We start from the raw sequence: 22,894 nt of genomic DNA on the forward strand, positions 1-22,894 counted from the left end.
CGGAATCATAGAATAATTTAGATTGGAGAAGATCCCTAAGATTATTGAGTCCAACCATTAACCCAGCACTTCCAAGTCCAGCACTAAACCATGTCTCTATGTACCACATCCACATGTGTTTTGAACACTTTCATGGATGGTGATTCCACCATCTCCCTGGGCAGACTTTTCCAGTGCTTGACCACTTTCAATGAAAATTTTTTTCCTAATATCCAATCTAAACCTCCCCTGGTGCAACTTGAGGCCTTTTTCACTTGTCCCATCAGTTGTTGTACATGGTTCATCAGCTTCTTTAAGTGTTTTCAGTCTGCTCAGGATTCCCCCTCTCTGTTTTCAGTCACCCAGGCTAGAGAATATTTTGTCTCTGTGCTGACTACAGACTCAAGAAGAGAATCCACCTGAGAAGAAGGGAGGTTGCAGGTGGCTGGATTCAGGGGAAAACAGAAGAGAGCAGGAATTTACCTGTCCCTTTCATTGATGAGATATATTTACCATTTGCTAGTGGTCCGTAAAAGTGTGAAACTTTTTCCTGGCTGGATAATCATACTCCAGGATTGTTTCTTCTGGTCTGAATCCATGCTGTCTCTTTCTGGAAGTGGACTTACCTAAAGTAATCCTTGACTTTGTCACCTCAGTGACAATAACCACACTTCAAACCAACTCAGAATAAGCTGAAATCACTGCAACAGCAGCACTTAGGTAAGCTTAAGCTATCGATTTCCATTTGGAAAGCTTTCTATTCTCATATGGCAATACGGAGTTCTTTCTGAGATTTTCATAAACAGAAGAGAGTTACTTTGAAAGAGAGGCTCATGGAAACCAACCAGCCAAGTGACTACACAGTCATGAAACACACTGATTGCACCCATTTCATCAGAAGGCTCAGAAATGACAAACATTTTTCTTCCCCAGTGAGAAAACAGTTGACAAATCATGCCCTTTACTTTAATCAAAGCACTAATACTTAGGCTTATATACTTATCTAAAAACTCTGAAAAAATAATAAAGTTCATGGGAAACACAACAATGTTTTCATAAAGAATATGTATCTCTATTTCATACCCGAAGCACAGTTTCGTCTCCAGCAGTTTTCAAGTCATCTTCCTTCCCAATTATTCTCTGTAGCTGTATTTGTTGGAACACGAGAAAAGAAAAGGAAAATTACAAATTTGATCTTATAAGAGTCTTCTTTTTCTGAACTTTGATTTAATTGCACCTTTTCTTAATTATACATTTCTGCAAGGTTCTCTAGTCATGACAAAATATTTGCATACTCGATGATATTTTGTTATTCAGACACATTTTTTCCTAGGACTGTCTTATCTACTGTGGTTAATATAACCAAACATGAATCTAGCTCTTGCAGCCCAGTGCTTCCTCTATTTTTAGAGGAGATTTTCTTGCACCAGAAGCTTAGTTTTCACTTCAGAAGATTTTGAAAGTCTGGGGTACAACATCAAGGTTCATTCCAGAAATAAAAATTATCCTGATTTTCATGCTGTCCTTCTAGATAGTTTTATATAGTTCTGTTATAAATCTGGTTTTCTGGACATGAAAAACATACCTGTTCAAATGAGTATCATGCAACTAACAATGAAGAATAATTTAATTAAATAAGAAAACATTTTTTTTTCAGAACTGGCACTAGGCAGAATGTGGTTTGAGGTTTCCCCTCTACCCCCGGAAAAAATTAATCTTGAATGCATTAGCTAAGAAGATTTTTAGAATTACTGAAATGACTCACATTTAAAAACATAAATTCCACTGTCCCAAATAAAGCTTTAAGGTAATATAAACAGTGCATTAATTTGCAGTACAAGTATATCAGAGCTGCAAGGTTTCTTTGACTGTATTTCAGCTTCAGAGATGAACACTGCCACAAGAATGAGTGATTTAATATAGCCCAAAGTACACGTACCTTTCAGACATTTGCATGAATCCTCAAAAGGACAGCAGAAATGAAAGAACAAGGGACTTAATACATTTCAGGTAGAGATATAGAATTACACTGATCACTCTGGATTTGGAGACTTTAAAAGATGTTTTTAAAGCTCAAGGATTTCAAAACTGCTGGTTTCCTTCTCAGACATTTCTGAGTGATTCCTCAACCTGCTCATTAAAACTGGCAAAAAATTCATTACCAAATTTCCACAGTCATTATTCTGGGGAGTTTTTAAATCTCTTTTTTTTAAAATTTTTTTTTTTAATTTTAATTTTTTTTTTGTTCTTCAAAGAACCAGTATGGGCTTGTAAATAGTAAGAAAAACATGTTATTTATTTGTGTTGCCAAAGGTCATCCCTTGACCTTCAAATTTTGAGTAATTCACCTGGTTCTGGGTTTGTTTGGGTTTCTTAATCCTCATTTTTTAGTTTCCAAGGATGCTTACTTTCTATTACTAGTTTTAAATTGCATGTCTTGAGAGTATTTACCAAAAGAAATGCTGTAAACCAAGGCAATTAAACACCACTTTTTCCTCTAAATTATCTTAATTTTTGATCATTTACAAAACAAATGACTAGTACAGTAAAAGCATTATGAATTTCTTCATAGCAAAATAGCATTATAGAGCTCTGGATAAAACCACAACTGCTTGTCCTTACTCTCACTGAGATATCACATTTTTTCTTACCTGAAAAATCAATCATTTGATCACACAAAAGGAATAAAACTGCAAATACTTTCCAAACAGGAGAAAAAAAGACTTTTTTCTCTTTTGGATTTTATTTCTAAAGGACTCTTAAATAAATCTGCAGAGTAGATTGCAGTAGCAGAGGCTACTCTAGAGCACAGACACACAGTATAATTATTTTCACATGTATTCTGAAAGATTTCACTTATTGTTTTCTTACACTGTATGTAAATTCTTAGAGTGCTTGAAACTATTTCCAGGATTTTGTTGATTTTTTTCCAGTACAGTGCAGCAACTGCTCACAGAGGGAGAAGAATTCTGCCCGCAAGAAATGGACTCCTCCATGTAACATTTATTTGTATTTCATATTTATATCTGCTCACCACTCATGACACCAATGGCTAATTCAAAGATAATGAGACCTATTATGCATAAGTGAAGGCTCTACTAAAGACAGAAGCAATCTGTTCGGAACAAGCCTTTCTGGCAGAAAGAGCATGTTAGTCTTTTAAAAGAAAAAAAGGGTGTATTTGCATCTTCCAGTTGCTTGAGAGGGATCAGTGCTTGTGGATGCTCTAAGACTACAGAACTGCTGTGCGCCACAGCTGCTTGATGTTGGGTGCTGGCTCATTTAGCCCTAGATGAAGCTCTACAAGTATTTTGCGGTATCTGCTCTCCAGCAGAAGTGTGTAAGACAGTCTACTCAGAAAGTCTAAGTCATATATCTCTTGCATGTGCCATCAGAGCTACTCTGCCTTTATTCCCAATAGTTTTGAACTGTCATTAATTTTACTTAGACATCTTTAATCAGGACAGATTTAGAGAGTTAGGGAAATTCCTTACTTGCTGGGGATTTTGGGAACTTTCGTAGCCTTATTCTTGGTGGGAGGTCTCAGGTTAATGTGCAGGGGTTATTATGTGTCTGGAAATCCCCCTCACCAAGTCTCAAGTGAATGTCTTGGAAGTGCAGAGTTCACAGAAGGATCTTACTGTCCTCACAGAGATGCAGATAACATGGCTCTGAGAAATGATTCTGCACTCTGGCAGGGGCTGATTACAGGGTGGCAACTAGCATCTGTGAACGTGCCCTTTCTGCCTCGTCTTCTTCACCCTGGAGTTGCAGGGCAAAGCAACAAAACCTTCTTGGCCCTAATACTGAAATGTCTCTTGTATTGTGACTGTTTACCACTGAAACGTGGATGAAGCAGAATTACACAGGCTTCAACACAAAGAAATAGGGAGGAGAGAGAACAAGAGTATCCCTGTGAAGGGAGAGACTTTTACTGGAAATGAGGAAAATGTGCACTGAAATGGAAAGGCTACGGAGGACAAGATAAACTCCCTTGTTGAAAACATGAGATTGCATTCAAGATCTCCTTTCCTGAACAACCATTTTTGTTAGCAGAGAACATTGGTAAATTCTGCATGTCACACTTCTCAAGTGCCTCATCCATACAGGTTTGAACAGCCTATATCCCATCACATAATGCAGGCACTGAAGACTGGGGATGCAGTTTCTGCTTGTCACCTGTCTCCCTTTCCTGAATGACCTGCTTGACACATCTGGTGCCTGTTCACCCAGGAATGTGCGAGAATTGAAATATACACAATTGAAAGAATGATGGACATTTTGCAAACCAAAAGGCAAGTTCTTACCTCAAAGGCTCTACAGTCTAGATCAGCAGTCAGACCCTACAGTCAGACAACACAGACATACATAAATGTCTGATCTGTAGATAACAATGGGAAGTGGGGAGCACTTCCCCAAGGGTGACAAAGCAAGAGAATGCACCAATGAAATTTCTCCTCCCACTGTGCCCTGCCTACAGACACTGCCTTCTGATTACTGCTTCTTCACTAGTCTTTTCCACTGCATTTTCCTTACATACATTTCCTGATGCTATTGTCAAATACAGTGTGGAAATCACTATAGAATAGTTCAGATATATTTTCCTAGGATGCCAACTGGGATGAGACAAATGATAAATTAGCCACACTAAATTTACTGATTTATTAGCTATCTAGGAACTTTCTATGATGCATACAGAACTACAATATACAGATTAAAACACACACTTATTTCCACATTCTTACAAAATTTTATTTTTAAACCTAATTTATAAAGTATTGCTTGAAAATAGTCTCCTCTGTAAATGTTAAGAAAATAGTCATGAGAGAAAACTTATCCTCTAACTTGCATCCTGAGGGACTTCTTTGAACTTAATGATTATTGTGAGTTGACAGAGTAATTTATATGGGTTTTTTTTATTACCACTCTATGTTATTTTATCAATACAGCTCAAAAAGGAAATGCAAAGTAACAATCTATCTAACTAAAATAATTTTCATTTAACTTGATTGCCTCTACAGAAATCAAATTATTTTTAATGATTTATATAATGTTTTCACCTCTACATTTGATGACTTTTTGTTGTTTATACTGGCTGATTCAATTAGAATTACCTGAAATGGGTAACGATATTAAATATATAACATATTGCACATCTCCCCGGGAGAGCAGTGTTGTGTTTCTATAAGAATCTCTCTATTTGCTTAACTGACAGTAAAGCACTGCTAATGGGGCATTTTGGTGCAGAGGCACTACAAGCTGAACATATTCACTTGTCTTCATGGAGTTACTGTCTCTTGTAACATATTGTTTTGCAGTTGAATAATACAGCCATAACAGACTTATTTTGGTAATCAGGGCATTGCTAGTCTGATAACAATTCACTATTATTGCACCTGGTTTAGTAGGTTAAAAATATAGGCTTTACTAGAATTTGATTTCTTATTAATCAGCAGAATAATTAACACTTTAACAGAACAAATCCTTCAAAATGAAAAGATCTTATGTAGCAACAAATGGCTGTAGGGCTGTGCTGCTTTTGGCTGAGGCAATTTCTTTCACTGGGGATAGTGCGGGACTGTGTTTTAGATTTCTGCTGAGCAGAGTGCTGATAATATAGAGATGTTTTTGTTATTGCTGGGCAGGGCTTACACAAAGTGAGGCCTTTTCTGCTTTTGTACTGCCACGCTGGGGAGGGGGCTCAGGGTGCTGGGGAGGTTGGGAGGGGACACAGCCAGGACAGGTGACCCCAACTGACCAAAGGGATATTCCGGACCACCTGACATCATGCTCTGTGTATAAAGTGGGGGGAAGAAGGAAGAGGAGGACATTTGCAGTGATGGCTTTTGTCTTCCCAAGTTGCCATTACACATGGTGGGTCTCTGCTCTCTTGGGAATGGCTGAATATCTCCCTGCCCATGGGAAGCAGTGAATTAATTCCTTGTTTTGCTTTGCTTGTGTGCATGGCTTTTGCTTTGCCTATTAACCTGTCTATATCTCAATCCACGAGTTTTCCATCTCCTACCCTTCTGATTCTCTCCCTGATCCACCTGATGGGGGAAAGAACAAGCAGCTGCCGAAGGCTTGGTTGCTGGTTGGAGTTACACCCCAATAAGGGTATCTATAGGTTCAGTTAGGGGCTTCTGGGAACATTGTCCTGGAAAATCATCTAATTTCAAGTATTATTTTCAAATAGTACTACTAAGTCTAGAAGTATTTTTGCAGCATTTTAAAATAGATTTAAAGTATGACTCATAAACTGTAATCTTGCTAAGAGACAATTCACTGAAAAAAAGATGATCAGTGCAAAACACGTGAACAGCTATTTTATCATTAAGTCAGAGTTTAAGGCTATGATATTCACCTAAATAAATTTTTGCTAATTTCTCTATCAACTGGTACACTTCTCTATCAAAAGGTACATTTTAAAAAGTTTTAGGTTTTAAGGTTCTCTAGAGATGTGAGTTCATGATCAGCTTAAATGTCACCCTAGCAACAGAAAATAATTTGAGTTGTAATAGGCATGTCCGCATCTTATAAAATGGTCTCTCCACTTACCTCTAATACAAATTAAGGATCTGAAATAAGTTGAGAGTTTCCATTAAAAATTATGATTGTCAATTCTGCATTCAACTTTTGACAAGAAGTACTTAGTTAGTCTCCTCTTAAATATTTGGAAGTTGAATAGGCTATATAATTAAGCCTACTCTTCTTAAAAACATCAGAGCAAGATTTTCTTAGTTTTTAAAGTATCTACTTCTCTCCCCCATCGTTTAGATATATTATGAGAAAAAACCTGCTCTTTCTCTTCAAAGTGTGAATTGATAAAATCCTTTCTGCAGCAGCAAGCAAAATTAATAGAGATCAAAAGAGGATGGTGAACTAAAGAAACTATTCAACATATTTAGAAAACAAAAGACTCTTCCAGATGATTATTTAAATTAGCTCATGGGATTAAGGGATATACACTAACTCCTACCTTCCTTGTAGCAGATATTTACTGACAATTCTGCTGTAGGATTTATAAATTATGATAAGTACTTCTATCAAAATACTTCAATATGTACTCCTTTCATATAAAATAGTTTAGTAAGCATGTGATCATAGACTGGACTGAAAAATAGGCTCAATGATTTTAATGAATCTTCATTGAGCAAATATAACCCATGTATCTATTTAAATGCTTTAAAATTAAAATGTATGTCAATACACCTACCTTAAAGAATTCTTTCTTTTCAACTTGTTCATTTCCATCTGCATCCAACATTTTAAAGGCAATCTGAAGTCCAGTCTGGGGTTCTGCAACAAATCGCAAAAGAACTTTACTGAAAACATCAGACACTTACACTAGAAGTCAGATACCAAATGTAAAATGAGTACCTCTGGTTCAGTTCTCCATTGTTACGTACATGCATGGTATTTCCAGTGAACCATACACACCTCTTCCAATACAAGCAAACTGTTTAAACACCTTTTTACTATCATTTCAAGGGATAATTAATGCAATGGCAAAGTAAGAAATGCCAGCAGTGCCTAAGTACAAGTCATGAATGTCCACCTGACTCCAATGAAAATACTGTATCTCTTACTGGCCAAGTCTTAAGATATCCTCAAAGGATGTCTCTATCAACCCATGTCACTTGTGCAGTCTAACTCTGCCTTGTTTATAAGAGCTTCTTTTCAGGTGAGAAGAGTGGAAAACTCTTTCTGGCCGTTTTTGACAAAAGCACGTTCAGTGTGACTCCCATCAAGATGATTTTTTTCAGGAATTCTACACAATTTTACCCTGCGTTTCCTTCACTGAGTGGACATTTCTTTTCAGCCTAAAAATGTAATGAGTTTTGAATCTTGAAGATGCTATAAAAGCACGGTGTGCTTCAAGCTCCTTTCCCACAATTTCCTGATCTTACTTGGCTTACAGGAGGTGGCCTTGATCGTTAGCAAGCCCACAGAGGAGCAGCACGCTGCTGCTATGTAGCTACAGCTCACTGCAGTAGCAAGCCCTTATCCCAGTAATCTCTGGAGCAGGTGAATTAATGCCACAACCCAGTCATGTCAGGCATTAATATGAAAGTCATGGACTTATTGTCTCTGGAATATACTGATGCTTCCAAGAACAATGCTGGAGTCATGAGGGCAGCAAAGCAGTATCTCTAAAAAACTCTAATGCCTTCAGAGTTCTGCTTCTGGAAACATATTCTTCTAGTTGCATTCTGTAAAAATTTAAGCCTTGCTTTTTTTTTTTTTTTAGAGAACCTTTCTGCAAAGGGAACAAGTTGAAGAAATATCCCATTCCTTTTAAGTCATAACAAGATGGTTAAAGAAAGTACTACTTTTACATTTTAGAAATAACTACATCTTCAGCAGTCAACTAATATTCTATGTGAAGCAATCTTGTGATGCAGGGATATTTTATAAATATCATTGCAATCTGCACAGCACAGCTGCCCCCAGCAACGGGGTTGATTTAAAACTCAAAATTGGCTTCCTTTCCATGGAAATGCCACATACTAAATTTGTGTTACTAGTACAAAAGCAAGAAAAGGCTATCCAATAACATATTTAGAGAATAAAAGTAATTGATGTATTTACTAGCAATTCATACCATCTGTGTTCCAATTTTCAGATATGAGAGCTGTTAGTGAAAATATAGACCTAAAGCTGCTTATGCTGTTCAGAGATGACATACTTATCTGATATGATGTAACCCCAAAAGTATGTGTTCGTAAAATAAGCACAGTTCAAAGACTAACCACAGATATATTTGTATTTAATTAGAATCAGGCAAAATTCCAAAATCTGAACAGAAGAGCTTCATCTTGGCTGTGAATGCAGGTTAGACCTAGGTGCTTCCTCTCCTAATATTCCTGTGTTGACCAAGCTGTCAACTTGTGTGACTGGGGAATTGAAACAAAGCTCTAAGTAATGGTGACAACTTCAGTTCCTGGGGTTCTTCGCCAGGCAGGGCTCCATTAACCTATTGCTAGAAATGAAATTCAATACAGCACTGGAAGAAAAGAGATAGCGATGACACAAGGCACACAGAGAAGAGAAAAAAATGGTTATGGGGGAAAAATAAAACCTTTGTCTGTCACAAAATTACATTTTCAAGTTCAGTGTTTTTACAGACTCTGATTTTGCATGACAGGTAGCATGGGGTGGTCAGCAATGTCCTGAAACCAGGAGTCTGATGACTCTTCTTCTGTTTCCCTATTGCTCAGATGGTGACTTGGAAGTAATTTAAATATTGATGCCTGCTTTAAGAAATCTCACATTAATTCTCACCAGTGAGAGAGACACTCTAGTTACTCTGTGTAACTCAGGGCTGACTGTCAGGGGATACTTGTTAGGCAAAGATAAGAGACACTAACACTTGTTGACATTTGCTTTCAAACTGATCAGCATGATAACCCTCTGTGTAACCAAAGCAGCAACAATACCACTGCATTTTTATCCTGCATCAAAAGATGCCTTTGTTTTTGTGGTTCAACACATTCCTACATAAATTCTGTGAAAAATAATGTTACTTGATTGCCTGGAGAAGTGGAACAACTTGCTCTGATACTGCTTCAATTTTCTAATTGTTTCAGCCAATAATTCAGCATGAATTTACTTTCAGCTGCCATAAATTTCTAAAGAAATAGAATCTTTGGCACCTATTTCTGCAACTTTAAGGGATTCTTCTGAAGCTATAATTTGGCTGTCATGGTTTTACTTTTTTAACATAAGTTCATTTTTTTTGAGTTGCAACAAGTATTTTAAAATCATTATCCTACCTGGGCCAAACTCCTGTCTCTGTTTTAAAAGCCTTGAACAAATGGTATAACTCATGTTGAAGCAGTGTGTGGCATGGGACAGTCAGCACTGCTGAAGCAGTGTATTTGTATGTTAAAGCTTAATGCAGATCTATATATGTAATTTAATACTGTGTACTAGCTGAAGTTGCCAAAGACATTATCCACCTTTCAAGCTGTGCAATAGGAACTAATGCAGTTCTGCTGAGAAATGAAGTAAGCTGCAGAAGGGCCACTTGAATTGTGCAGGAGGTGCGTAATGATGGAAGGCTGGACATACTCTCTCCACTCTCTGGAGACCAACATTACTTGTTCATACTACACCATGAGAGGGTGAATTTCCAGAGCAAGGAAGATTTGTCAATTTATTTAAGGCCCAGCCAAGGACCTTGCAGCCATGGGAGTGATGAGGGTCACATGAGAGTCATGCCTCTACTGGCAGGAAAGAAGCGACTGCTTCCTTCTTTCCCCAAGCACTGATACAATAAATCTATTATGCCCGGCTTTGTCTCTTGCTGAAAATGTTAGACCTGTATAAGTCAGTCAAACAAGACTGCATGTGGACTATTCCATGGACATGCATATGGACTACTCCACTACTGTTCTAGGGGTCTCATCATAATGCTCATTGACACATCTCAAGTCTCGGTATTTTTAAGCATCACCTACACATCAGAACAAAATAAGGGGGTGGCAAGCATGGCACAAAGTAAGTACCAGACAATCCCAAATGACTTCCATGCATAAAACCAAAAAATGCCTGTTGCTTGTAGATAAAGCAAGTACCAAACAAAAGTTGTTTTAAAAAAAAGTGTCTGAGAGAAAAAGGAAGGAAGCAAAGGAGGGGAGCAGAAATTCATGTACTATACTTGAAGGAAATAAAGTCAAAAGGAATAGAAGATAAAGGACCTAAAAGTCAGACAAAAAGTCGCTGAGGAATTCTGCTGTTTATGTATTGCATCCATTGCAAATCTGAACACAATAAAAACGGGCAACGACCTTGGAGACACTACAACAGTTTTTCACATCCCTACATTGCTAATGTCTCATTGGCCAAAATGACTAAAATTACTATCCAGAAGAAAAATTATTTATCTTCCTGTCCAGTTCTTTTTCCCCTTATAATCTGGTTCTGTAACCAACATCTCCCGCCTCTCAAAGGATTTCAAAAGACTTTTCTGATCCCATGGTACAGGGAGTACCATGATTTTTGAAGTATTGCTATGGGCCAATGATGACACTGACGTCCACTTACATTAATGCATTGTCACTCAATATACAATAGCTTTTTATGTTTTACAATAATGCAGAAATTTAGAAACTAAAAAATATCAGAAGATAAGTTATTGGTAAATTGTTAGTAGCTGAGTATTTGTGCCTATGTATTTTAAATATATGATACTTACTTGTAAGGATTGTCAGCAAAAACAGATACTCTGCATAAGATATCAACCCTGAAAAAAAAGTTTAAAAATTACTTGTGGAAAACCCCCAAAACTTACAGTGAAATTTGAATGATTAAATCTTACAAATATAAAAAAAGCAGTTTGACATTGTACTAAATACGTGTATTAAAGTAAGCCAAGATTCTGTTTAATAAATTTTTCACTTCTGTTTTTAGTACTACGAAGGTAAAATTCCCTAACCCAAGACTCATCAATGTTCCTGTCTAACCAAGAAAGTAAGGTTTATTTGGTATTAACAAAAGGCCTACACTAAATCTTTGATTCTCACTGAAAACATTCAATGTTTATATAAAAGGCAAATAAATTAAATGTGCTTTGTCACATTTAGTACCTGGGAGGAGAACTACTCTAACATTACCCTGAAGGATCAAAGTCCTCCATCCTTTGGCAGGCTTGCAAAAGGCGGAGAATAGCTTCCCTCTAATTCTCAAGGGAACATGGCAACACGAAAAGCTGCCAAGCTGCTAGATTGTGCTGATAGTACTGCTGGGCCCTGTGCCAAGAGGAGCCTTCCTTTTTTTTTTTTTTTTTAATAGGAACATGTCCTTTCTACAAGGTGAAAGTATTTTCCCCCCTTTTGAAGGAAAATTCCAGTGTTTTCTTTTGAAATACCGCCTTAAGTGAAAAGGCTGAACAAACACAAAGATGTGATAGCGTCAAAATAGAGTGTGCAAGCTAAAGATAGAGAGTGCAGAATGAGGGTGGTTAAACAGGAGAATCTGAACCATCTGCCCTGCAATAATGTTTGGGGAAAAAAATGTAAAGGGCTTTTTTATAAATCACTTTTCAAAATAGCTGAGCTACTTTTAACTTGTGAGCTAAACATTGTATAATGCTGAAGCTGCTTAAAATAATGAAGTTCAAACATGCCTATCTGTGCAAAGATAAACTATTTTTGTAATTTATATTTAGTTAATTGATAGATAAGGAACGCACTTAAGCTTCAGTGATAAACAATTAACTTCTGATAAACTACTATGCAGAAGCAACAGCATTTGTATTTGACCTCAGATAGTGACTTAACACTTCCAAGCACCAGAGCTCAGAAATATTAAATGCCTAAATGCAAGAGTCTGAAAATCTGAGAACAAGTCTAAGCTTAAGGGAGGTCTAATGCTGATCCTGTTGCCAAGACACTCTGGTTCCATATCTCAGCTTTCCTCTCCACCAAAATAGGACTATTTACCCTATTATCCTACATGAACTGTGTAAATCAGCACAGTAGTACAATCATACAATACACTGTGGAAATAGAAAATACTTTCATCTCAAAGGCTTAGCCTTGCTTCCAAGTTTTAGCATTTCTGTCACTGCAAGAATGCAAATCATTATTTTCATTGCTGTAAAACCTGGAATTGTATTCTTACATGAAACATCTAGATTTTCTACAAGTTTGAAATGGAATAAACAGAGAAAGAACTCCTGTCCCAAGTTTTTAGCTTATATGCCTAAGACAAGATTAAAAAAAAAAAAAGGATAGAAACAAAGAGGCGGTGAAAAGAATTCAAGCAAATAGTGTGGTAAGTAGCGATGAAGATTGCTAATTTTGGTTTGTGTGTGACACAGCAAAAGAATGTTTAAGGGAAGAATATAAAGGAAGACAAGGAGGCAACTTCTCAGGTCTGAATAGAAAACACCTCCCAGTCAAGGACTGCAGTGGTGTCAGCACAAAGATCCCTGACTGAAAATGTAACCACCAAGCAATGAAGGATGGCATTACTGGGCAAGGAGGAGTGGGAGTCTGCCCCTGCCTTGAGATGTTCTGCACAAGGATAGTCTAAGGAAGACCTGGAAGCTGAAGTGGTTTTTGTTAAGTAAAACAGAACAAGGAGAGCCCAGTGCAGGGGTACAAAATAAGAGATGAGAGACTTCAAGAAGTTGTGAAAGAAAAACATGTTTATCAAAGGATTTTTGAAAGCGTATTAACATAGCAGATTATGGTTGTAAAAGTCTGACAAAAATAAAGTTGTAATAACTGACAGACAGAATACTGAGCCCCTGGAGAGCTAGCTTTATAGCTGGACAGGGATCATTATACCTTATAAAATTTTGCAGAAAGAATCTGCAAAATTTTTACAGAGATAGTAAGATGTGAAGAAAAGATCAATTTAAAGACAACACCCTGCTGATTGGCTCAAGGGAGAAGTACCTGAATTGAAGAGGGCTGGAAAGAGGAGCCTTGTAAGAAATGGCAGGAGTAAGATACAGACTCTGTTTTCATGATCTTACTGTAATCTAATGGAAAAGTCGCTTTAGTGAAATTGGTAAAAAAGTAAACAGAATAAAAATATGTAGAAATACTCTGGATTGTTCTTAAAAACCAGTCTAAATGCTTTAAAGAAAATTCACAGCCTGTCTGATATTTTCTGGAAGACTGATTGTACAAAAATAATTTATGGTAAGATTTTTAAATTTAATTTAATTTCTCCATTCAAAAACTTATTTTAATTTTACTGTCCTTTTACTACACGCAGTGAGTGGCAACTTACCTTGTCCATAAAGTAAATGAGATATTTTGGTAATTTTCTTTTTTTATTCTACAATAATCATTACAAAGGTACTCAAATTAAAAGATGTAATGCAGCAGACTTAAAAAACCCAAAATAAAACAACCCACTGAAAATTAAATTCATATTCAAGTAAAATTTAAAAGCTAAAATCTTCACACACTGTTGAATGACTCAGCATACTTGCAGCCAAAAATGTGAAGTTTGCATTGGTAAAATACTGTCATTTTCTAAAGCTAAAGGAATCTTCCCTAACTGTCCCTAGAAATATCTGTCCTCAAACTTACTAGCAAATGCTGACAGTACAATATTCTTGTTGCAGAATAAATCATAAGTATACCTACAAAATATGACACAAATTTTAAAACTGCCCACTAGAAGGCAGAATCCACTAGCATTACAAACTGACTTATGGCAGTTTTCCCTCTCCTTGACATTTAAATAACAATTGAAGGTAGTTAAAATAACCTCAGCTAAACAGTTGGACAGGGGTAGATTCATTATTCTGGTACTTGTAAAAGCATAAATATTTTCATTTTTAAACTGCGATAGTAATGCATCTCAAAGCAAAAGCATCAAAGTCACTAAACAGGCATCATAACCAAAAATTGTAAAAACCCTAAGTGTTGTGGGGACATATGGATGACTGCACTAAATGTTTCTGCATCATCTCAGACTCCTACCTGACCCTTGAAGGACAGAGATTGGAACACACACAGTGCTAGGCAAGGGCAGATCTCTGCCAGAATGCAGAAGGTGCCAACTCTGAGCATATCACTGAGCCCACTTTCTGCCAAGCACTCAGCTGGGAGAGGTGCAGTAAGAGGAGGCTGCACTGATTTGCTGTTTTCAGTTTCTCTTTGTGGATTCCTGGTTTTCCCAGGCAGCATGCTCTGGGGATTTGCAGTGTCCATCATTAGAAAAAGAAAGGCTCTAAAAAAGCAGGTAAAGAGAGAGAATATCCAAAAATTCATGACTGAGAATACTTTAAGCCAAATCCTGGGAAAGCATGTGCTGATTGGAAAAGGCAGGGAATGACTGTTAAGTACAAAACCCAGCCTTTCCTAGGATAGGAAAGAACTGTTAATTTGTTCAGAGATGTTTCAGGGCTTTTGGGGTATGCTGAGGCTTTCAGGAGCAGACTGACAAGCAAGGCTGGAGACCCTTGCAGGTCTGCACAAGGATGCAAGAAATGAACTGCAGGCTGTGAGGCTGAAGGGTAGGTGAAATACTGCAGGCTGAGATCGAGGGCTGCTCTCTTGGCAGAAGCTTCCAGCAGTGTCTGAGGATCTGCTGTGCATGGAGAGAGCATGGCTCATGCCTGCCAAGGAACTGCAGCAGTGCAACAGCAGCAGCTTTATTTTTCAGAAACATCCACAGGATAAGGGATCCGGGCTGAACTGTACAATACAGAAAGTTTGTGAATAGGCGCTGTCGGTCTTTCTCATTAGTTTGGGAATTTTGGTCTTTGTTACTGTGAAATGGTTAATTGCTCATCTATTTGATTTTCTTGATCCTCTTGTTTGTTTTCTCTCTTCAATTAATTTATGTTAATGAGATGTTTATTTGGTGTTCTTTAATCCCCTGTTGTCACACTAACAATATCCCAGCTCTTAGTTTTCTCTTTATGTAGTCCAATGTAAAGTGCAAATGCTGGGTGAAAAGAAAACAAAGCACATCAACGCTGTGAAGGGTCACAGAGCTCCTGAGGAGGGAGAAATAAGTTCAACTGCTCTTGGAATCAGGGATACACTTAATGTAACTAGGTATAAATTTTATTTTTATTTTTAGTTTCCATGCATTTAACTTACATAGAGGAACAGTCAGGTTATTAATAAAAAGTCTTAAAGTGTTCAACTCATCCCTTTAGCCCTTTTCTCTTCCAAGTAGGCTTTTCAGTTTCTTTCATGTCTCCTCCTGCACCTCGGAAGGCTTTCAATTCCCAGCCTCTTTACTCTCTCTTGCATAACTGAGAGATTTGCCAAGGAGGCAACTACTGGCTAGATGGGGATGAAGTAAAATCCATGAAAAGTCTTTAAAAATACATTCAATTCATACCATATAATGAGATGAAAAGAAAGATGTATTTTCCAGTATCAGAAGTGCTCATTACCTTTATCACCAAGCTCTCTAAAAAAGGTCGGTCCTGGTTTAGCTTTGGCAACATACAGCAATGCAGCATCTACCTCCTTTAAAGACACAAACACAAAAATATAAAGCCAGTTTTTTAAGAGACTTAATCACTTCAGTAACAGAAAGAATGCAAGTTCTTTTGAAGAAGGAAAGGAACATTTTGCTTACCTTTTTTGTCAGTTTCTTGGCTGAGGCTTTGCCTATAATAAAAAAAAATCATCATCATTCAATAACAAACTGACTTTGAACTTTGATCAGGTTCTGTGGCATTTCTTCAGATTTTTATGGGAAAATGCTAAGTAATATGAAACAGAATATTTTGCAACAGACAGTTTGTTTCGAATTCCCATAAAGATCATAAAAAGGACAAGATTTAAAAATAATATAAGCAGTCTGTTCAAAAGTTCTCTCAGCCTAGATTAAACTACAGCCCACTTTCATATCGATGACCAACTTATTAGTATGACTTTGCATACTGCGAGCTATAAATGTCACACAGATTCCAAAGCAAGACTATACAGCAAGAGACAGCTGTAGTATTTACAAAGGGATTTCTATGCTCACATAATAGTTCTTGAAGTGCAGGTCGAGTATGTGAAAGCTAAGAAATACTTAAAAAAAAAGAAAAAATAATGAAAATGATGATGCTTCTATTAAACAGAAGTAAATTGAACAACTCTGCTTTCTGAAAGAGCATCAGACGAAAATTATGCAAACTCCTAAGTGTTTCTTAGCAGGTTCAAGTGTATACACTCAAATAGGGGAGCCACTTGGCAGTATGGGTAATGTTCCTGTGTAAATCACATGTTTGAGGAGCTGCAATGTATCAAGAGTGGAACATTCCAGCTGGTTAGGCAGAGATCACAGAAACCCTATGGTCATGGATCTGCAGAAGCTATGCATGTCCCTTGTCAGTCTATCTCCACAGCATCTATCAGTCTATCTCCTCATACAGTTCTCCAAACCCTACTGTCCTTCACTCTTACCACAGTCAGCCCATCACGCTCTTCCTTCATCATCATTTCCTCTGGATCTCAGCCAGTCATTCCCTCCGATTTATTCACACTGAGTAAGCACAAACAGAGCCACTTGGACGTGCTCTGTGGACTGGTGGCCCTGAGTGCAGCAGCCTGCTTTGCTTCATGCTCAGTCTCCAAGGCTACTTTGCTGCTTCAGGCATTTTGCATCCAAAGGGTCACCAGCAGACCACTATCTGGAAATGGACATGATGGAGGCAGCCTGGTGAGCAGTTGTCAACAAAGATTTACCAAGCATTTTCACAGGCCCATAATTTGGCCAAACGGAGGTGCTTTGTCAGTAAAATAGCGAATTTCCATAGTGCTGGCAAATGACACGCCCAGCTGCAAGGGATCTCCACTGGCAACTTTTTGGCTTGGAACATCTCAACCAGCAATAGCTCGTTTTTCAGCACGGGCAAACCAGTACCCTCTGGCCTCTGCTCCCTGAACCAGCAGTAACAGTTTTGCTGATAAATTCCTCTCCCCACATCCCCTCCCCCAAATCAGCCTAAGGCAGACACCTGGCACATAACATTTCAACACAAATGTTTAAGTTTGACAAAAGTTATAAGCAACTAAAATTAGGGTTTTAATACTGGAGTGTTGAGTGACCCCAGCAACAGGTGTTGCCCAGTACCACCTGTTACTGTGGATGAATACATTTTTGTGCAATGCCTATACATACATCTACACCCATATATACACACATATATAAAGCTCCATAGGTAGATACCCTTTAAGTAAAACAATGCATGAAATCCTCTGCATTGCCTCATTTGAGACAAAAGAATTCAGACTAATAACGGACTGGAAGAAGCAGCAATAGCTACATCCAGTAAAGCTGAGTCCTGAGCAGTGTGATGTAACACCACAGTTACATCTAACACCAGTCCCTGCTGCAGAGTATTTTCATGAATGGCTGTTTAGCAAATTAAGTGATTTAGATCCCAGCTTTGAAATGTCACGGCTTCTCTACAGCATGTTTCGATGTGAAACTCAACTTCAGCCGTTTTTCTGGCCCTGGCAGACCCACCTAGAGACCAGCCTTACCGAAAGGAATGAGTCAGGTCTGCATGTAGGTCTGCAAAAAGCAGTAACTGAAAGAAGAAAGGGAAAACCACCCTGCAATGTTTTTCACTGTACATGCTCCTTGTACCTCCTGTCTGCACCGAAGCCAGCCATATACCCTTACTTGGTTAACAGCAACTCCATTCATTTAATTCTCCTGGTACCAAGAACATCACATCTGAATTGGCACCTGCTACCACAGCAGTGTACTGGGGAGTTGCCTTTTGCCAGCATCCAGGAGGATGGTGAAGGGAGACAAGCTGAACTCTGCGAACTGGAACAGCAAAGGCATGGATAAGTGATGCAAAGTAAGGAGAAAGCACTGGGAGCTACAGCTGAGACAATAGTTGGCCAAGTTTGCAAGGCTGTACACTTGACTGAGTCTGTGTTTCTCTTCTTTGTGTTGCATTCAGCACAACAACACTGAAACTCTTCAGCTACATGGTTTTGGGGAACAACATATCTTCACTGAGAACTACTATATCGTGTTAAAAATGAGAAAGGGAAGGGAAGTCTGTTGTAGATGTATGGACTCTTTTCACCAGCCAGCAGTCACAACTGCAACTGCTCAGAGCTCACAGAAATCGCTGTGGCAACCATCAACATCTGCCCTCTTGCATCCAGCCACAGTCACCCTCCAGAGGTATTTAAGATGCTGACGTGTTGGCTCTTTCAGACGTGAAAAGACAGTAACAATGATACAGAGATGCTCATGCTACCCTTGCATAGGTGAAAGGACTGGGAGAGGAAAAGAAGTCTTTACTGAGTGGCAGAAGAGGGAGAGAAGAGTCATAATCACCCCAGGATGTGGTGAGAGGCAGCACCAGGTGTGTCAGAATTGGTCCTTGCAGCGACTGGATGAGAGGCAGCTGCTACAGTAAGACAGGAAAAAAGGCAGGAGGGAAAGGGCAGATTGAGAGAGCAACAAAGAGATTTCTACTTTTCAAAGCAGTAAACACAGCAAAGTAATACACATGGAGTCTCTTAACGGTGCTCTTCTCACATGGGCAGGTGTCAGTAGGCATGTGTACTGGAGGATAGGAAATTTTTAGAAAAAGCACCCTGACACTAGGGACAGTAGTGGTATCTTTCATACTGGGATTTGTGTAAGATATTAGAATACAATCTTATAATAATATCGTCACTTAAACTCCAACAATTATTTTAATGTTTTCTAAGAATTACACCCAGTTATATTTTATTGGTATAAAATCATGTGTGAAGACTCAAATCTCTGTTTTCACTAGGAAACATACTTCTTGAATGCTACTTTAGCTCTTAGTGCTTATTTTCTCAATTTATTTACTTCCTAACAGTGAGATCCCTTTAAACACCAACAAGGGAAGCTCTATTAATATCAAATGTGCAGCCCTCTGAGGAATCAGGTCTTTTAAGACCTTGTCTAAAATAATTATGAGAAGGTTAACACCTCTCTGCAGAAGAAGTACTGCAAAGGTTTGAACAGTTTTGTTAACCAGTTTGTACGCTGAAGTAAAGAAGTGACTCTTTCTTCCTACGAATTAACTACTGGTGCTATCATGCCTCACATGACTACAAATATATGAGGATCTAAGTCTCTCTCTTAGGACTACAGACAATAGATATCATTATTAGGGACTATTTAATCTAATAAGTAAAATATCCATACAGTTCATTTTCCTTTAGTTTTATTCTTTTACCTTAATAGATTCTTATTTGGAAAATTATTGACACAGTTCGTAGTAGTTAATCTTACTTTGATATGAAAAAAAGAAGCTTGGAAATTTTATTGTTTTGAATTTGAATAAATGAGAACAACTTTTCTTTTTTCTTTTTTTTTTTTTCCCTACAGACCTGCCACAACCATGACGGAATGCTAGCTCAAAGGACAGTGAGTGATTTCAAGGGTGCCTACATATTTTACAGATGCAATAATCTAATTTTCACCACCTACAGCATATCCATGAAACAATGAGGTACAGAGGCACTTTTCATGGACAAAAAGACATCTGAGCTTTTTAAGTTGTATGAATACCGAGTCTACTTACAAACACACAAGTTCTGTGCCGTTAGCCAAGGAAGTTAGTTGACAACTGTAATTAAGAAAACACTGCCAAGAGAAGCTCCATCAGTCTTAATTTGCCCTCGGCAAACCTGGGTATTTTGTCACTTGTGTTTCTTACAATAGAAGTGTTTCCATCATCTATCATTTTTTTACACTAAGACGTAGAATGGACCTGACATCAATGTAAGGATTAGTTAGGAAAGGGCTGAATTAAACAAGGCTGAACTTGCACCCACAGTAACACCCTATTACACCTATAGAGCTAAGAAATGGCTTAGATCTGACAAAAGATGTTTAGATTCAAAGAATGAGCAAAGTCATGAAGATCAACAACTCTAACAACAATAATCAAAGGACAAACAAAAGTAGTTACTACTATTTGCAAGAAAACATAATTTTACATGTCTGCAAGATTGCTTTATTTTTGTAATATGGAAATTTAAATTAAATTTTGAATCAATCTTCCACTTTTAATCAGCCTGAAATTCAAATGGGAACAGTATAAAATATGCATCTTTTCCTAGAAGAGCAAACTCCTGTCCTTTTTATCAGTAAAGTCACTAAGATGGTTTGACCCAAATCTTTTTTTAGCTCCATTTCAAACAGACAAAATTACAAACAAGAATAATAGAAAAATTGACCTCCCACCTTTTTAATTTTGGATGGCATTCATTGCTATCTTTGCTGAATACTGGCAGGTTCTAGGTCATACTGAGGTACTATAAAACAATTTGGTTTTTTATGGAAAAGTAGGATGAGAATAGCATTAAGTATATTCACAATTGAAACAAACTCTCATTCTGCAAAATGATGAGGGAAACAAACCTTTTAAACTGGGTGGGATTTCAGCACAGTCCTAATCTGAGGATCAGGCATTTTAAAAACCACACCCACTGTACGCAGCTCATACTGTGGCCTTTACAGCAGAGCCCACCCTGCAGCCTTGCCTGCCATGGGAACAAGAATTTGTATTTCTTCCTTATAACTGGCTGCCAGCTTTCATGCAAGCTGAACTCTGAGAATCCTGCACCAGCGAGTTGGGTTAGATAAGAATTGTGTGTGCTGATTTCCTTGGGGAGATGCTGCTTAAATTTCTGTTTAAATTAGCCTGAAATAGATAGACTTTTGAAATTCAATAGCTTGTACTTCATTCTCAGCCCTCTTAGATAATTTTAATGATACTGGACAAATATGTTATATTAACAAAGTGTGCCTTTTTAACCTACCTTATATTCATCCTCATTCTTTAAAGCTCTTCTATGCATTTATGAAGTACTTACTGCTAATGAACACAATAAAGGACAAAAATTCAAGCTAGTAATTAGTTCTTTAAGGCCTCCTTTTGAAATACTGGTGATATTGGAGATAAATTAAGGATAGCAAAAATTTAAGGCTTTTTGAAAGCATGACAAACCAAGTGGTCAGATTGCTATGCTACCTCCTGGCAAACCAATATCTGAATAATAAATGAGCATGCAATTTAAACGAATTAAGAATCTACTCCAGCTAGAAAGCTTTTACTGAACTACTGCATTGCTCCATTGAAAGATAATTGATAAAAGTCATTTCAATCACATGAATTAGTAAATTGAACCACCTGAATTGAATTCAAGTATGCCCAGTGGAAAAGGCAATTTGCAATAATAGAAGCTTCTGCTATGCTTTACAAAACAAGCTTTGCATCTGTCCTTCTATATTTAAAGCAATCACTCCTCTTAGGAAACAAGAAATACAGAGTGCTGGGATGGGGCCAGCACTGGCAAATCTCCATTTCAGAAGAGCAGTTGCATCAGAGCAAGTCAATACCAGGAGGTTTCTCAGTGAGTCAGGCAGCCCGGGGTAAAAAGGGTGGGATGCTGATGCAGGGAGGAAACATCAAAGGATGGATGACACAGTCTTTAAGGAAACTGAAACAGACAAAAGAATTAAGATAAGCTATTTTTCAAAACCACTTAAAGAGATCCTGGCACAGAGTCACCAAGAGTTCCAAAATAACCAAAAGCAGCAGGATAAAAGTAGATGCTGTGGTGCCCATTACAGTGCTTGCAAACAGCTCAGTCCTCAATGGGACTGTAGCAGGAGTCTGTGGGGATGGCAAGGAGAGCAGGGCAACTGCTTCTCCTTAGATATTACCCAGGGAAAGTGACACACTCCAGATCCGCTCTCTTTCTAATAACATTGGATAGGCAAGGAAAAGCTGAGAATACGTTCAAACTTCCAAGCTCACCACAACACTTGTACTGCAAGGACATATAGGATACAGAAAGTCACTTCTCCCAAACAACTGGAGCAGTCTCACAGGCCTGTAAGGGCAGCCCTGCAAATGGAGCACTTGAAGCTAGCTAAGACTTCACGTGAAACACACAAGCAGCAAGAAGCCAAGCAGAGTGCACAATTGCAGCTGAGCATTTCCCCAGCAGGAGAGGCTGCCAGTCCTCTGGGCAGGCTGAGCTCAGCACTGGAGGGAACATCCAGAAAAAAAAAAAGTGTCACGTGAAATGCAAGTCCTCAAACTCCCAAATAAGCGCCTCATGCTTGGTTCCTCTGGCTTCATTTAGATATCTAAAAATCAGGTGCCTAAATCTGAGTTAGTGATCTCTGTGGTGCTTTGCTGTAACTATGATGGTTGATAGTGAAGGCATACACAGAAAAAGGTTTATAATTAACTTTGAAATCTGTTGCTCCTATTTCAGATCTGAAGAAGAGCTCATATGCCCAAAAGCTTGTCTAATTTTTCCAACTTAGACCGACTGGTCAAAGAAAAGATCTTATCTCTTTCTGCAAACTTCATCCTGACTAATGACCCTAGGCTCCCTTTATAGTCAAGGGAGAGAAACAGACAGAGAAAGAACAATTTGTTCCAGGTTGAGACAGGTGTCCAATC

The 22,894-nt window shown here is 38.1% G+C and overlaps 1 protein-coding gene across 1 annotated transcript in view; it reads right to left on the bottom strand.

Annotated features, from left to right (window-relative positions):
• The window catches only part of MICU2 (mitochondrial calcium uptake 2), a 136,459-nt gene that overhangs the window by 21,007 nt on the left and 92,558 nt on the right, over positions 1-22,894 (bottom strand). Inside the window, exons 3-7 of the mRNA XM_066175867.1 lie at positions 16,048-16,079; positions 15,860-15,935; positions 11,180-11,227; positions 7,196-7,278; positions 1,063-1,125 (exon numbers count right to left, since the gene is read on the bottom strand). Of these exons, the coding sequence (XP_066031964.1) occupies positions 1,063-1,125; positions 7,196-7,278; positions 11,180-11,227; positions 15,860-15,935; positions 16,048-16,079 (302 nt within the window). The remainder of the gene's footprint in view (positions 1-1,062; positions 1,126-7,195; positions 7,279-11,179; positions 11,228-15,859; positions 15,936-16,047; positions 16,080-22,894) is intronic.

The sequence above is a fragment of the Chamaea fasciata genome, unplaced genomic scaffold, assembly GCF_029207755.1.
Source record: "Chamaea fasciata isolate MVZ Bird 193981 ecotype frontalis unplaced genomic scaffold, bChaFas1.0.hap1 SCAF_2, whole genome shotgun sequence".
NCBI classification, from domain to species: Eukaryota; Metazoa; Chordata; class Aves; order Passeriformes; family Sylviidae; genus Chamaea; species Chamaea fasciata.